Here is a 14,769-nt window from a genome sequence, read left to right as displayed (position 1 = left end):
ACACCGTGTGAGAGATTCCTATACCCGAAAGTACGATATGCCGACGCATCCATAAGAACACATGGTGAATCACCAGAGATCGCGTAAGAATACATGACAGGCACATCATCGCCACCGCCTATACGCGAAAGTACGACGTGCGACCGGAGCCTATACCTAAAAGTACGACGTGCGAGAGATGCCTATACCTAAAAGTACGATGTGCCAACACGAGTTTTCAATACGATATGCGAGAGATGCCTATACCTAAAAGTACGACATGCGAGCGCACCCATAAGAACGCATTACGATGTGCGACCGAGAGGGGGGTCAAAAAGTACGATATGCCACCACGAGTTTTCAGGCACATCACCGCCGCACCCATAAGAGACCCAGGCAAATCACGAGAGATCTATACTACTACTCTCGAGCGGTAGGTCGTGGGTTCGATCCTCGGCCGGATCGATAATTGGTATCCGCAGCAATCCTGCTAGGCGCTCGGCAATCACGGATAGCATGGAGGAGAAAAAAACGGGGGCGCAGACTAAATGACCTCGTGGGGCCGTATCGCAACTCCGTCGTCAAAGCATCTCGATGGTGCAGGCGAAAAAGAATACCATATCTCTCTTTCTCTCTCTCTCTCTCAAATCATGTCGCGGGCCGCAAAATATGACCTCACGGCCCGCGCGTTGGGGACCGCTGGTGTACACCGTCGGCTCGATATATCGTATTCTTCAAAGCCGAGCCACCCATGCCATTAGCATCATCTCATAGAACACGTTACCACCAACACATTAGTTTAACTAATACAAAATAGATATTTAAATGAATAAATAAATAAGTAAATAAAACATACAAAACATAGGATCAGCAAACAACTACAACAACAATACAGCATCATAGAACAATTCGATATTAAATGTATAACGCAGGGCAACTAAAATTTAGCGATGGTTTGAGAGCATAAAGTCGAAACATTGTTGTTTAACTCATATCAATTTAACTTACGGAGATCAGGTATTAAGTTCCAAATATTGACACCAATAAACGTGATTGAATTCTGCACAGGACTGGAAGAGGGTTGTTACAAAGACATGGACCAGCTGCAGGAAAATATTGTTTGATGTTGATGACAGACTTGTACAAACTACCCATTTAGTTTGTTGATGGTCAACTAACCAACGGTTTTTAAAGTAATTCTAGTTCTAGTTCTAGTTACTGATTTTGAAAATTGAGTAGTTGTAGTTCTAGTCGCGGATTTTGAAAATTGAGTATTTGTATTTCCAGTTGCAGATTTTGAAAATTCAGCAGTTCTAGTTGTAGTTCTAGTTGCACATTTGAAAAAATATTAGTTGCCGAACATCTAGAAAACACGTGTCGTCGTTTTGGGCGAATTTGAGATGGCGGTGTTCTGTTGAATGATGTTTGTGCAGCCATTGCTCGCTCAGGGCCATCACTGCTAACAGTGGCGTAGCCAGTGGGTGGCTTTTCGGGGGTCGGCATCTCTCCCATTTCAAATTCAAAACCCCGTTGTTTTGAAATGTCGATTCAATGTGTGATATACCGATAAAATAAATATTAATGCTTTGATTAGGAGAATGATATTCAGTTCTGTACGGTTTTTAACCTTTAATGACTTGGGAACCCCTAGCCCCTACGTCACAGATGGGCAACTATTTTTCTGAGAATGACAGGCTGAAAATACGTTGGCGAGCTAAATCAAAAGTTTGCACTATGTTCTGCGGTGTATTAATTTCAAACAATTTATATATTGAAAGCAATGAATTACGTGGTTAACACAAACTTCTGGGTGGTTATGCTACTTAGGCAATTAGGAATTTAGAGTTAAAATACAATTTATCTCGCGTTCATATTCAAAACAATGGTAAACAGGAAACATTGTTAACTCTCTTTAACTACACTAACCCCTAGACCCGTCCTTTTATTAAGACACCGAAATGTATGGATTGTTACAGCTTGGTCACTATCCCGAGCGGAGTGTAGCTTGGTAAAATCGTCGTGTGGTATTGGTAATTTTGCTGGCAGGTTTTCCGAATTCGTCTTCTCGCAGCCTCAGCCGAATGACTGCATGTTTATGTCATAATCCCAACCCATGTTATATCGACTTTAATTTGAATATAGATTAGTCTACGCCAGGGATCGGCTACCCCTGGTACGTGTGTCAATATAATAACCATGTTTCTTGCAAAAAGTGAAACAATACTTTTCAAAATGGAGAAAAGCTCGAAGGCGAATCCGAATTGTTTCGTAATTCAACATGAAGTATGGGTGTTTGGGACAGATTTTATTTTTCTTCAACATTAGCACTCGCTAGCACTACAAGTGGTAATTTGACATTGGACGAGGATGACATAAACTGTGCAAAATACTAGGAATGTTTATCACCGACTCCCAATGTCAACAGAAATAAGTTATTAAATATATCACAGCGACCTGGCACATCATATTAATAGCTAGACCCACATAGGTAGGCTATTCATATTATGTTCAAATGCGCGTCTTCAGTTATACAGTTAGGTAAGAAATGTATTGAATATTTTATGCAGTGTTGTATAGGAGACTGTCAGTATCCGTGGTTGCGTTCTGTGCGTTTGACTGTATATTCCAATGTCCGATAACTTGGGATGCTGTGAATGTGAGATTCACGTTCGCATTCTGTATGTGAACCTCAGAATTTTAGAGGTTCACGTTCACAAACGAACCTTGGTAGGTTCTGCAATCTGCACAGTGAACCTTTTTCATATATTGCTATTTTTCACGCCATTATAACGTCTTTGGTTGAATTTCCTTGTATTTCAACTTCGGGCCACTCTATGCATGGCGCTGGTTGCATAAAAAATCAACACTAAACGAGCATGCACCTTGCCAATCTCAAAAATTTTACTCGCTTTGTTACAAAAGTTTGCTCGAAATATCCAGCTTTCAGTGTGTGAATATTTAGTGACTCTCTGCTGTGACCCGCAATCACACAACATCAAGAGCGAAATGCACTACATGTAGGTATAGTCAGCGAATTATGCTTATTTAACTAATCAATGAAATTGAAATACCATATACGTCGTTGTCTAACGTAAAAAATCTAGCCGGCGTATGGGATCGACCTTCATTTTAAAGGTTTATTGTATCATAAAAAACGAATCCGTGCGATTGAGGTATTGGCTACTGTAATATAACTTGTTAATGGGGTAATGTCGGAAGCAAGTATAGAAACCAGTTTTACACTCTGCTCAATATCAATGTAGCAATAGTCAGACGCCGAATACATATTCCGGTCTGGCATAGACCGTCGATGCGTAGTCTAAGCTTATATTCCCTTGTAAGTTCTCGTCGAAAGTTTTGGTAAAGCGATGGAAGATATTGATTTTATGGGATTATTGCTCCAGTTGATACATTTGGCGACGTTTAAAAAGCATTGAGGCCCGAGTCGTCGGTAGGTAACGTGTATTAGCCTACTTCACTGGAATAGAGTTGGAATTAGCAATATGACGTCATAGTTTCATATTCGCGTTCACACAGAATCTTTCAAAAAGGTTCGTCTTCACGCGAACCTGAACCTTTCAGAGGTTCACAGTTCACACCATCCCTTCCGATAACCCTCTTCAGCAAATACGCCGTCATCGACGTGTCACGTTGCGAAAGTGTAACTGGCGGAGTGGTCAAATTAATCTTCGTGGCCTGTTGAAATAGGCATACCCTTAGCTACCTGTAAGTGCTCTGGTACTTCGATACACCCATTAATTCATTTTGCTATTAACGAATAGGCTACTCGAATGGTATTGGATTGCGTCTCTAAGCGACGGACTAACAGAAGTGTCATTTAAGAACGAGACACCCTTCGGTAGATGACATGGAGTCCTCAGAAGGTCTTGAGATATCGATATCGTGAAATTACATACCGATAGATGCGAATATATAGAAGTAGGCCTATTAAATAGGAAGTAGTCGGCAAACTTCAGCAACCAAAGAACCGTCTGAGCAAGTTTCGCATCTGATCAAATATCCAAAGAATTGCAAACTCTTCTCAATCCCGTAAATGACGATAGGTCAACAGACAGTTTCATCGCACTAGAGCTGAACCCTTCACGAAATCAAATAGTAACCTGTTAAATCTTGGAGTGGTCGGTAACATTTGCCGCAAGTTATATATAGCCTACACCAAATCAGAACTCTACCACTTTGTAGTGCCTACAGAAGTTTCAACAGGGATGTAGCGGGACGAAGTCAGCTTCACAAGTTTACTGACTGTATGATTCGTATACCAGACATCGTAGACCAGTGGTTCATAAACTGGTGGACTAGGAGGGCAAAAAATTTTGTAATTGAAATGATAAAACCTGTAGTCCCGAGCTCGCAACGAGTTTGAGTGGTGCTGAAATATCAACTGTGTTCGACAACGAAAATAATCATTACTCTGGTTATAGACTTTAAACGTCACTACTTCGACCGCAACGTAGCTTGATTTTGCCTACGATAAAACACCGCGCAGGAACAGAAAACGTCTTTCAATGCGCCAGAGTAGCCTAAGTGGAAGAATGAGAAGTTACTTTCAATTTCAAGGCTATATCGTATGCAATGCATGACAGTGTTATGCATTGTAAATCCAAGCAATATTGCTTTGGAACAAATTATACTTTGCGACGCCAAAAGTAGGGCCACTCAATTCGTTCGTGTTCCACATGCATTTTATGCGAGCCGGTATTTTACTTTACTTTTATATATTTTGGGCTATGACCACCTCACAGAGAGTACGTATTTTCTAAATTTTCAAGCATGGGGTGTAACATGTTGCTGCCATTTCTCGTATGCATCGCGTTCATCGCTCTCTCTGCGGCAACGAAAAGTCAGGAAATGGTTAATATCAGTAAAAATAAATTATATTAGATCATCACTGTAACGCTATATTTTTCAGGTATCCCTTTTACAGGAATACGAAGAGTACCCCGGAAGCAAGAATATTACGATGACGACAACATTGACAAGTGCGAATACAAAATACAAATAGGCCTGAAAATTTTACTATAGACGAGCTGATCTGATAAAGAAGAATACCTAGAGAAAATACTGCCTGAAATCGAATAATGGGCATTTTCTATAAAATTCGACTTTCCTGCCTATGTTCCTTCCAAATCTGTGTAAATCAGTCGAATATATGATGCCTAAGGATGGTGCGAACCCCTAAAAGATTCAGATTTGTGTGAACGCGAACCAGTATGAAATGTACTGCGTAAGCGTGAACGTGTACCTATGACGTTACATAACGTCATATTGCTCATTCCAGCCCTACATTTCAGTGAAATGATATATTAATGTACACGATACCTATAGTTACGACTCAGGCCACATTATGTCCCAATGCTGAAGTACATTCTGAATTTTTAAATGTCGAAAACTGTATCAACCGGGGCAATCAAATGCTATAACAATCTTCCGTCCTTCTCCCAATAATTGCGACGAGGACTTGCAAGGTAATATAAGTTTACGCCTTAAAGGTCTCGGCCTGACCAGACAAGGTATTTTTGGTCTTACTACTTTCTACCGATATTACGCCATAAACAAGTTGTACAGAAGCCAAAACCCCAATCGCAAAGATTTGTTTTCATGTTACAATATCAAATGGAGCTGGATACCATATGCCTGCTAGATTTTTTTAATCACACAACGATGTATTCTTCATATCAATTTCATTGATTGGTTTGATGAGCATCATTCGTTGACTACCTACGTGCAGGACTATAACAGCACTTCGTCAGCCCCCCTCCCCCCAAAAAAGAAAACGTTGGGCGAGGGTTCTCCGTAGGGTGATAAACCGAACATCTGTGTTTTTCGCCCCGTAGACTCCCTCGTGCATTGGGTGTCCGTTCAGTGAGTAAGCATGTATCGCCTAAACGCACGAACGCGAAAATTTTCTATAATTCATTATTGAATCGGTCTGTATGATTGGGAATTGCGTATATATTGCTATCAATTTTTATCCTCTCTGTGCTCACGTAATCAGATTTACCGGCAGAGCTGAGTGAGGTGTGTTGGAAAAGGTAGGACCCCCGAATAATAAATAAACATATTCGGGCGTACCCGTTGGTATAATGACTTCGTTACATGATGCTATTTCGTGACCTCCTATCTGCTATGCCAAAAGATATTGAAATCACCCAAACGTACTAAACTAAAAGACGTACACGATTTCAAATTGGTATTCTTTACTGGCAAATAAAGCTCCCTGCGGGTTGGCATTTGTCTTGTGGGGCCCAGATCGCCAGGACAACAACATTAGGCGTCAGCCATTAAGGCACCCATGGACAATTAAACATATATGTATATTGTATCTAAGTTTTCGATAAGCACAAGGGCATTCCGTTTCGGCCAAGGTCTTCTCTATGCTGATCGTTCTGGCACACTTCTCGGAGTCGCATGTTACATGGCCTATAACTTCATATGTCTTGGTGCGTCGTGGCGCGGTAATGGCCGACGCCGAAGTGCCATTTCTATACGTCATGAGTATTTTTTGTTGGGGGAAGGGTACCCAATAATCAAGATATTTTACAACATTAAATCGCTCGCAGTGCGAAATATATTTTGAAAAAGTTGCATAAATTAAAAAAAACTGTATGATTAATGTTAATTCGCGAAATAACTTTGGGCTCTCTTCGAGCTCAAGTGCATAGAGTGGTCTGAAGTTGAAGTGCAAAGAATGTCAACCAAATATGTTATAATGACGTGAAAATTGCAATATATGAAAAGGTTCACAGCACAGAACCTATCAAGGTTCGTTTTTGAAAATGAACCTCTATATTTCTAAGCTTCATACACAGAACGCGAACGTGAACCTCACGTTCACACCATCTCTAATGGTGTCGTTTGTCTGGTGAACTCTGTTCACGCTTACCATTCATAAGGCGTTGTCACCAAAGAGCGGTGTAGGAGTTTGTGAAACCGAATTCATGACGGAAATCACCTATTTTCAACGAAAATATATGTTGTCTTGTTACAGTTACTTAAACAAAATATTCCTAGCTTAATATATTGAGTTAGGGATATATAGCTCTTAAATTACGTTAACTAAGTGGAATTTCGAAATTGATTCCAATTTAATTATTTTCGTTATTTGGAGAATACACGCATTAGATTATGCCGATTGTTACTGTCATTTACAGATTGCCAGCAAACGAAATATCATTTTCCAAACGGCGATCAAACTCGTAGTTATCTGCGAGTCAAAGCTTTGATACCAGATTTCAGTCAATTCACTACTTGCTTCAGGCTGACGAGATTCTCTAAGGATCATGATCCGTGGATATCGTACAATGACGGTCGATATGCAAATGCGTTCCTGGTTGTTACTCAGGGAGATAACTTGCATTTGTGGATAAACAACAACCATGCTCACGCCTCATTTCCTCTCTCTACGAACACTGACTACCACGTGTGCATAGCGTCAGTCTCTTCGACTACTGGGAAACATTACGTATTTCTCAACGGAGAACTGCATCAAGTTATCCATCATACACCCGGGGTCGTCAAAGGCGAAGGAATATTCATAATCGGTCAGGAGCAGGATGCTATTGGAGGTGGTTTCGACCCGAATGAATAGTTGGAAGGAAGTATCTCGAACCTTGCTATGTGGGATAGAATTCTCAGCCGTAGTGACATCGTGCAAATGTATCGCAATAGATGTCTCTGTCCTCCAGGGAGAATCCTCTCCTTGGAATTAAAGAACGTCGATATGTTTGGAGGAGTGTCAACTCACAAGATTGAAAAGTGCTAAGTCAGCAATAAGCAAGAAACCTACTATCCAAAAAGAGTGATCTATAAATTTTAGGATGCTGAATTTCCCATTCAAATTTGGTTCGTAAGATGTATAGGCCTACGTAAGTGAAAAAATATTTTTTTTTATCATAATAAAATTGTAATGATGAGCTTATATTATTGAAAATAGTAAAATACAATTAGTGGTATCACAAGCTCACAGCACAGTGGCGAATGAGATGGTAATTGGTTATGTGAGATGAGAAGCAGACAAGGGAGATTATTGTAATAATGTTCTCGAATGCGATTATGATTGACTCGCAGTAGGCTAATCGATTACGATGACATGGAAGAATATTCTCGATATTTGGTTCCTTAACTAAGACCTTGAACACTAGGAATATATATTTGAAAACAATATAATCAGTGAGACGAGGCTGCATATTAGGAGAGAATAATATTTTGAAAATTGTTACCGTTCAATATACCGTTATCACTGACGATTTATCGCCCCGTCAATTTTCGTTAATAATTACATGATATATGCGGATCCTTGATAGGAGATTAAAATGTTAACTGGAAAATGACAAAATAACTTTTGGTGCGCGCTTCAAGTAGGACCATGGAATTGACAGGAAAATAAGAGAGAGCGAACGAGAAATTCTACCATCATGCGGATATTGCCATCCACTGTTACGAGCACGCTAATGGGAATGAGCAGCCCAGTTATGTATTTGTATATATACGATTTACATATGCTACAGCTGCAGCTCATAATTATTTGATATTGCAATCGTTATGTTTAGTTTAACGGGAATAACATTTTCAAATCTTGTTAGCAGTAACTGTTGAGGACATGAAATACGACACAGCGATGGGTTTTATATTAGCACATCAAATTCTACAATGTAAGCCAGGGTGTCAACGACCTGCGGGTCGGATCCCGCACGCCTGGCGATTCTATCTAACCCGCAAAGCAATGCTGACTAAATGAAAAAAATGCTATAATAATGATATAATGCTATATATAATTGGATATAACTCTATACGTAAATAATCCCTCTAGACCAGGGTTGGGCGATTATTTTTGTAGGCCGTCCAATTGTGAAGTAGAAAATACGTTGGCGGGCCGAAACAAAAGTTTAGATATTATTCTGTGGCGTGCAGTTTTATTTCTAAACTGAAAGTAGTGAATTACATTGTTAACGCTTGTTGCTAAGTGGATGCATTAATAATATGCTGCGTCCTTAGCGCTGTGTATCTTGGTAAAATAGCCTTGCTGTTTCGCTAAACTCCGCCGTAAACTAAAAATAAAACGCTCGACCTCCGTCGGACTCGAACCCGCAACCCATTTCGGTGTTGAAGCTGCGGATTATACCAATACGATGCTTCGCCACTCGATGGTTCGTTGCTTTGACACGCACCCAGCAACCTATCTAAATTCGGCGTATAGGTATCCGTCAGTAGCCTAATTATTATTAGAATGAGTGTCTAGCATTATTATGTAGCCGAATGAGTAATTACCGAAAGAAGCGATATACCGTTTACAAATTCAATACCAGATAATTTAAAAAATGGATATCCGAGCACTACCCAAAAATGTTTGGGCCAGTGGAACAAGAATACCGGTATGTTCAAATCGCAAATATGAAATCAACAGAATGTTTTGTAATTTGGCTGAATCACATCTTATTGCTTAAATTTAAGCTTTGGAATCCCAGTTTTACCCGGATATACACATGACCGACTACCGTGACCAGTAGGCTAATTAGAATGTTCTTTGCAGAGATGAGTATGGATGAGAATTAGGATTTGGGAAAACCGGAATTGTGAAATTTTTGACGGATTTGGATTGGATTAGGATTTGAGATTTTTTCGGTAAAGGATTAAGATTGGATTGTCCGATTTTCGGGGAGATTGATGTCCTGTGGAGAACGGCGACAAAGTTTCACGTCCTACCAAAGTTACTTCATGTAGCCTACATTGACACTCATTATGCGTTTATTTATTTTTCACATATTTATATGCATAAGATGCAGGCTTTCTATGTGGAATGTATGTTTCAATCTGATTAGGATTAAGATTAGGAATAAAATATTCAACATTTCTAGATTAGGATCGGGATTACGATTTGCAGCTTCGGATTTGGATTGAATTACATTACAATATAGAATTTTCAAATCCTCTCACTTGGTTCTTTGCCAAATCCGAGTGCAATGTGCAGTGCTATTATGACAAATGTCTGCGTTCACTCGTCGTACCGTCGTATAATCACGTACCTATATTTAAATCATGCATGTTTCATGCATATGCTTGGTCATTGTTCACTGTTCAGCCGTAAACGAGTGAGGTGACATCTGACTGAGCGACAACGAATTGTGATAATCGTACTTCGCTTCGGATCGAAAACTAGGTTCAGGTAGGCTAATATGCAGTACAACACGAATTAGGTCTTCACCCGTCTCACATATCGGATTTTGCGGCACATCATTTAACACTTTAATCATTGATTTTATGAATGATTCATATCTAGTATAATAAAATTCTAAGTTGACCTTCTGTCATTTCAGAAATTAAACAGAATTTACGATCTTGGGATACTTAATCTGGTATGAAATGAGTTAAGACTGTTCTTTGGTTACTGACGTTTTCCGAATGCTACCTATGTTATTAATTATGTGTATTCACATCTATCGATCTCAAGATCTTTCGAGGGCCTCATTTTGCCTGCCAAGGCATGTCACGTTGGTACTTGGTAAGGCGTTATCAAGATACTTGTGGTCGCCCGTCGCGTAGAGACGAAATCAACTATACCATTCAATTCCATGTAGTTGTCGATAGTAAATTAAATTAATGTGTGTATCGAAAAACCAGAGCACTTACAAGTAGCCCAATGTGTGGCTATTTAAACAAACCATGAAGAGTGATTACCACTCCGCCAGTTACGCATTAGACACTTGACAGGCTGACGACGGTGCATTTACTATATTGCTGAACAATGTCATATCTGGCATCCAAATACAACGGCCTAACGCTGGCGGGCTGTGCTACACTACCGTAATAAGATACCTGACCAAAATGCAGAGGTGGTCCAAGTAGTCAAGGAAGCTACTCGAGTAGACGTAGATGCTACTCAAGTGCTCTTCTTCCATAAGCGACCTAAAACGAGCAGTAGAATTGACTGATTTTAAATCTACTCAAGTAAGTAAGTAGTTGTGAAAACGATCGTGATTCGTTCGCATGGATTGTCAGAAGCTGCAAATCGAGCTATGCGAAAGGTGCGCAGAGCTTGAATCATACTGATGCATACCAGGAGGTATCCAATTTTCGACAGCATAACATTCGTCCGCATCATGGGATGAAAATGATCGTATTGATATGGAAATGCGATACTAATCTTCTGTTTACTCGAACAGCCCGATTTAGAAAATATCATGTTATGGAGCCCTCCCCCATGTTATAAGACCAGGAGTTTAGTCGAAGAGCAATACAGAGAAGTTGTATCAGATACGGTGTATAGGCTACACTTTGCGCGATTAGTAAACATTAATAAAAAATATGGTGGATCGTAAAAATGCCACATTGTGTAGCTTTCTTTCCGGAAATTAAAGGCATTACTACACTTTTATCCTTCAACATGTGTGATACTGATTAGAACTCAAAGTATGATACGGTGAATTGAAAGTGAAATATAAACACTACATCTAAAAGCGGAAAATCTATTTCATGTCTTTAGTCCAGAATATTTCAAAGGTGGTATGCTAAAACAGGTTCAAAGCTAAAGAAAAATAAAGAGTCCACTTTTCCAGATTAGGGCACGCATGGACTGTTAGATTACGATATGAGAGTTAATGCTAGATTGGGAATCATCAGTTTAAAACATGTTGATGGGCCACATATAGTGTGACGAATTATTTCATATGGCCGACAATGCGGAGTGAGCGGAATCCCGCGACCCGCTGCCTAAATTATATTCACCGATACTCTCATGAAATCTTATCGGTCACTCCATATCCACTATATGTGCGCGAAGCGAGACGAAAATTCTGGGCTATACTCAACTTTTATGAAAATTAAATGTTGATACTCCGTGAAAACAGCCCCAAACTTCCTCAGAAAATCTTTTCAGAGGACACTTTTTCAGAATTTACGGACATGGAAAACCGGTGGAAAATCCTGAAATGATGGTAACTTTTTCACACTTCGTGGTCGGTTGACTAAAAAAAAGAAGGGCAACTTTCGCGTTGCAGTCCACGCGCCTCCATTCATCGGAGATTTGCTGCCGACTTCCAAGCTTTGCTCACTGTACTTTATATGCTTTTTAAGTCACTGCAATCGCAGTGAGGTCGGCGTTGAGGATCCCAGATAAACCTCCGACACAGAGAAACTTGGTAGAGTCGAGACTCAAACCAACAAACAGTGGTACCGTGACGCCACTCGCTTCCCGAGAATAGCAAATAATAACCATTGGGAAAGTACAAGATAAAGGTGGTTGACATTCATTAGATTAGGACTAACCTATTTTACAAAAGTTATACTATACAATCGACTGACAATCAACAGTTTGACCCGTTGTCAAGCTATAAATAAAGCCATAGCATTGAATCGCGCACAATCTGGGAAAGGAGTTAATGGAACACGTGCCTGACAAATCGGAGGAATGTCATAAGGTCGGTGCAATATTTAGCTGCTGAATTACTAAGTATAGACGTATTCGACCGTCAAGCCAAGCTTTGGAGAACACAAAAAACGTTTAGTCGGGAGCTAGCATTTGTCATAATCTGGCCAAGAAGAACGCATTTTGAATAGCATACTTTGGTATGATATGATGAACCGATGTGATGTGATGTGAGCGAAACAATAGCTAACAGGGGACCATTTATATTTCTCAAAGTTAAATTGAGAGTGATATGTCAAACCTAGAACAGGCTGTTCTGTCAAAAGGTACTTCTCACATCTTATGACAAGCTGTTCTAGCTACATTCATCACCACATTGCATATCGCCATGTAGGCTACTTGTCATGATAATTAGGGGTGTATCACTTCGAGTATCATACGAAATGACGAGAGTGATGAACGAGATCAGTAGACACGAAAGTAGGCCTACCATATACATTGATGAGAATGCTGTCGTCATGCTGGTGAAAGGCTTGAATAGCAAGTTTCATACATATGAAGAAGTGCGTATCGCTAGCGATGTTGTTTGATAATTGATAATTCCATTCATGTATGGCAAATCATGCAGTACGGGGTACGCTTTCATGCCAATTATGACGACCGGCGATCGGCAAGTTAACAAGTTTAGTACAAACGTCAGGATTCGATGCTTCTAATTTCAACTTGAAATCGGAAATAAGTTATGGATAGGCAAAGAAAGCGATGTTGGAATAACAACTATCGACCACATCTTTCGAGTGGTCCGTGGGCACATGCAGAACAGTGGTTTCCAAACTTTTCTGAGATGTGACACACTAGAAAAATGTGCTGTTTTGCTGCGGAAAGATTGTTAGATTCATTGCTTGCAAATCCTGAAAAGTAAAAGTAATATTGCAATACAAGTTGAAGTCCAGACAGTGTGCTCGCGTTTATTGTTTATGTATGAGTTGTTTCACCACGAGCGTGAAACGAATGAAAGACTTACTTTCGACACATAACAGCCCAATTATGTCGTGAAACTGCACTGCACATAGGTAATGTCATGATTGGTTCCATAGTAATGGTAACATGTATCTATTTATTAGCTATGAAGGAGGTAGAGCTTATTTAAGTCGCATATGCTTGCCTCATGACTTGTATCAATATATATGAGGTTATTTTCCAGTAGTACAAAAATATTCGCCGCACACCTGAGAGAGAGAGAGAGAGAGAGAGAGAGAGAGAGAGAGAGAGAGAGAGAGAGAGAAAGAGAGAGAGAGAGAGAAATAGAGAGAAAGAGAGAGAGAGAGAGAGAGAGAGAGAGAGAGTGTGTGTGTCTTTATTTTCATTCAATCAAAATACATAACGGACGGCAATGATGGTGGTACAGAAAATATGCATGCACACTGCACAGTATTCGGTTAGGATGATCGATACGACCTTGAGAGTCAACTAGTTTGATCACACCCGCATCGAACAGGTACACTTGACTCTATACAGTCTGGCTGGAAAAATGTTAGTTCAAAAGGAGGAAAATAAAAATAAAAGTAGACGGCGGTAGCAAATGATCAATGAAGCAATGTCTGAGCGAGGTAAGGCAACAGTGTTAATGTAACGAAAAGAGGTAATTACGTAGGTCTTTCTTGAATCTATTATAAGGCAATTCACGGATATGTGATGTAAATGCATTCCAGATGATAGGTCCTGAGTAGTCGATAGATCTCTTTGTAAGATTGCTATTGGGTGGGGTAAGTAGATATTTCCCTTCGACGACGATCTCGTGTAATAGGAGTGGATATTTTTACTAGGTATGAAAAAGTCATCAAGCACAGCAGGCAAACTATTGGAAAACTATTTGTGAACAACTTTTGATACTTCGAAGCGATATAGTTCGTCAACTCGCAAAATTCGATGCTTACGTTAGTAAGGCGATAACGTGGTACGTAAAGGTAGCAGTGTTGGGATGACTCGAGTCATGACTTGACTCGAGTCAGACTCGAGTCAACTTTTTCGTATGACTTGACTTGACTCGAGTCACTTTGCTAAAATGACTTGACTTGACTTGACTCGGAGTATCAAAAATGTGGATTGACTCGTGACTCGGAGCAAAATTCACGAGTGAATTTCAAGTCATCAAGTAATCGGTGTCGGTAAAAATCATTGTATCTTACATATGGTCGGATTGCTCGCGAAACGCTGGTGTAACCGTGAGGGCTACTAATCATTCAAATGATCGTGCGTTTTACTGAGCCTCCATTGTTCTCTCACAAATATATTGACCGCAAACGAAGTGGTCGAAGCTTATAGCTTACGATGTCGTAAGTAGAAAAATGTATATTTCTGTTCTCTGTTCTTTTCTTACCTTAACCAAACCTCTTGTTTTATTGAAA

The 14,769-nt window shown here is 39.9% G+C and overlaps 1 protein-coding gene across 1 annotated transcript; it reads left to right on the top strand.

Moving 5' to 3' along the window:
* The first annotated feature begins 4,299 nt into the window (after positions 1 to 4,299).
* LOC145439441 (neuronal pentraxin receptor-like) lies at positions 4,300 to 7,918 on the top strand. The gene is made up of 3 exons (XM_080316926.1): positions 4,300 to 4,851; positions 4,910 to 4,979; positions 7,152 to 7,918. Exons 1-3 carry the CDS (start codon positions 4,771 to 4,773, stop codon positions 7,586 to 7,588), a joined length of 588 nt encoding a protein of 195 aa, XP_080173052.1. The 5' UTR covers positions 4,300 to 4,770; the 3' UTR covers positions 7,589 to 7,918.
* Positions 7,919 to 14,769: the final 6,851 nt, after the last annotated feature.

This window comes from Botryllus schlosseri, chromosome 5 (genome assembly GCF_051294905.1).
Source record: "Botryllus schlosseri isolate E-star chromosome 5, Bs_hap1, whole genome shotgun sequence".
NCBI classification, from domain to species: Eukaryota; Metazoa; Chordata; class Ascidiacea; order Stolidobranchia; family Styelidae; genus Botryllus; species Botryllus schlosseri.
The sequence above is the reverse complement of the archived record's forward strand: the minus strand, read 5'-3'. Positions and strand labels throughout refer to the sequence as shown.

Excerpts from the sequence above, each read along its gene's own strand:
- LOC145439441 (XM_080316926.1), top strand. The coding sequence starts at position 4,771 with ATGGGGTGTAACATGTTGCTGCCATTTCTCGTATGCATCGCGTTCATC. Across the intron at positions 4,852-4,909 it reads CAACGAAAAGTCAGGAAATG|GTATCCCTTTTACAGGAATA; the intron begins GTTAATATCAGT and ends TATATTTTTCAG. Across the intron at positions 4,980-7,151 it reads GATGACGACAACATTGACAA|ATTGCCAGCAAACGAAATAT; the intron begins GTGCGAATACAA and ends TGTCATTTACAG.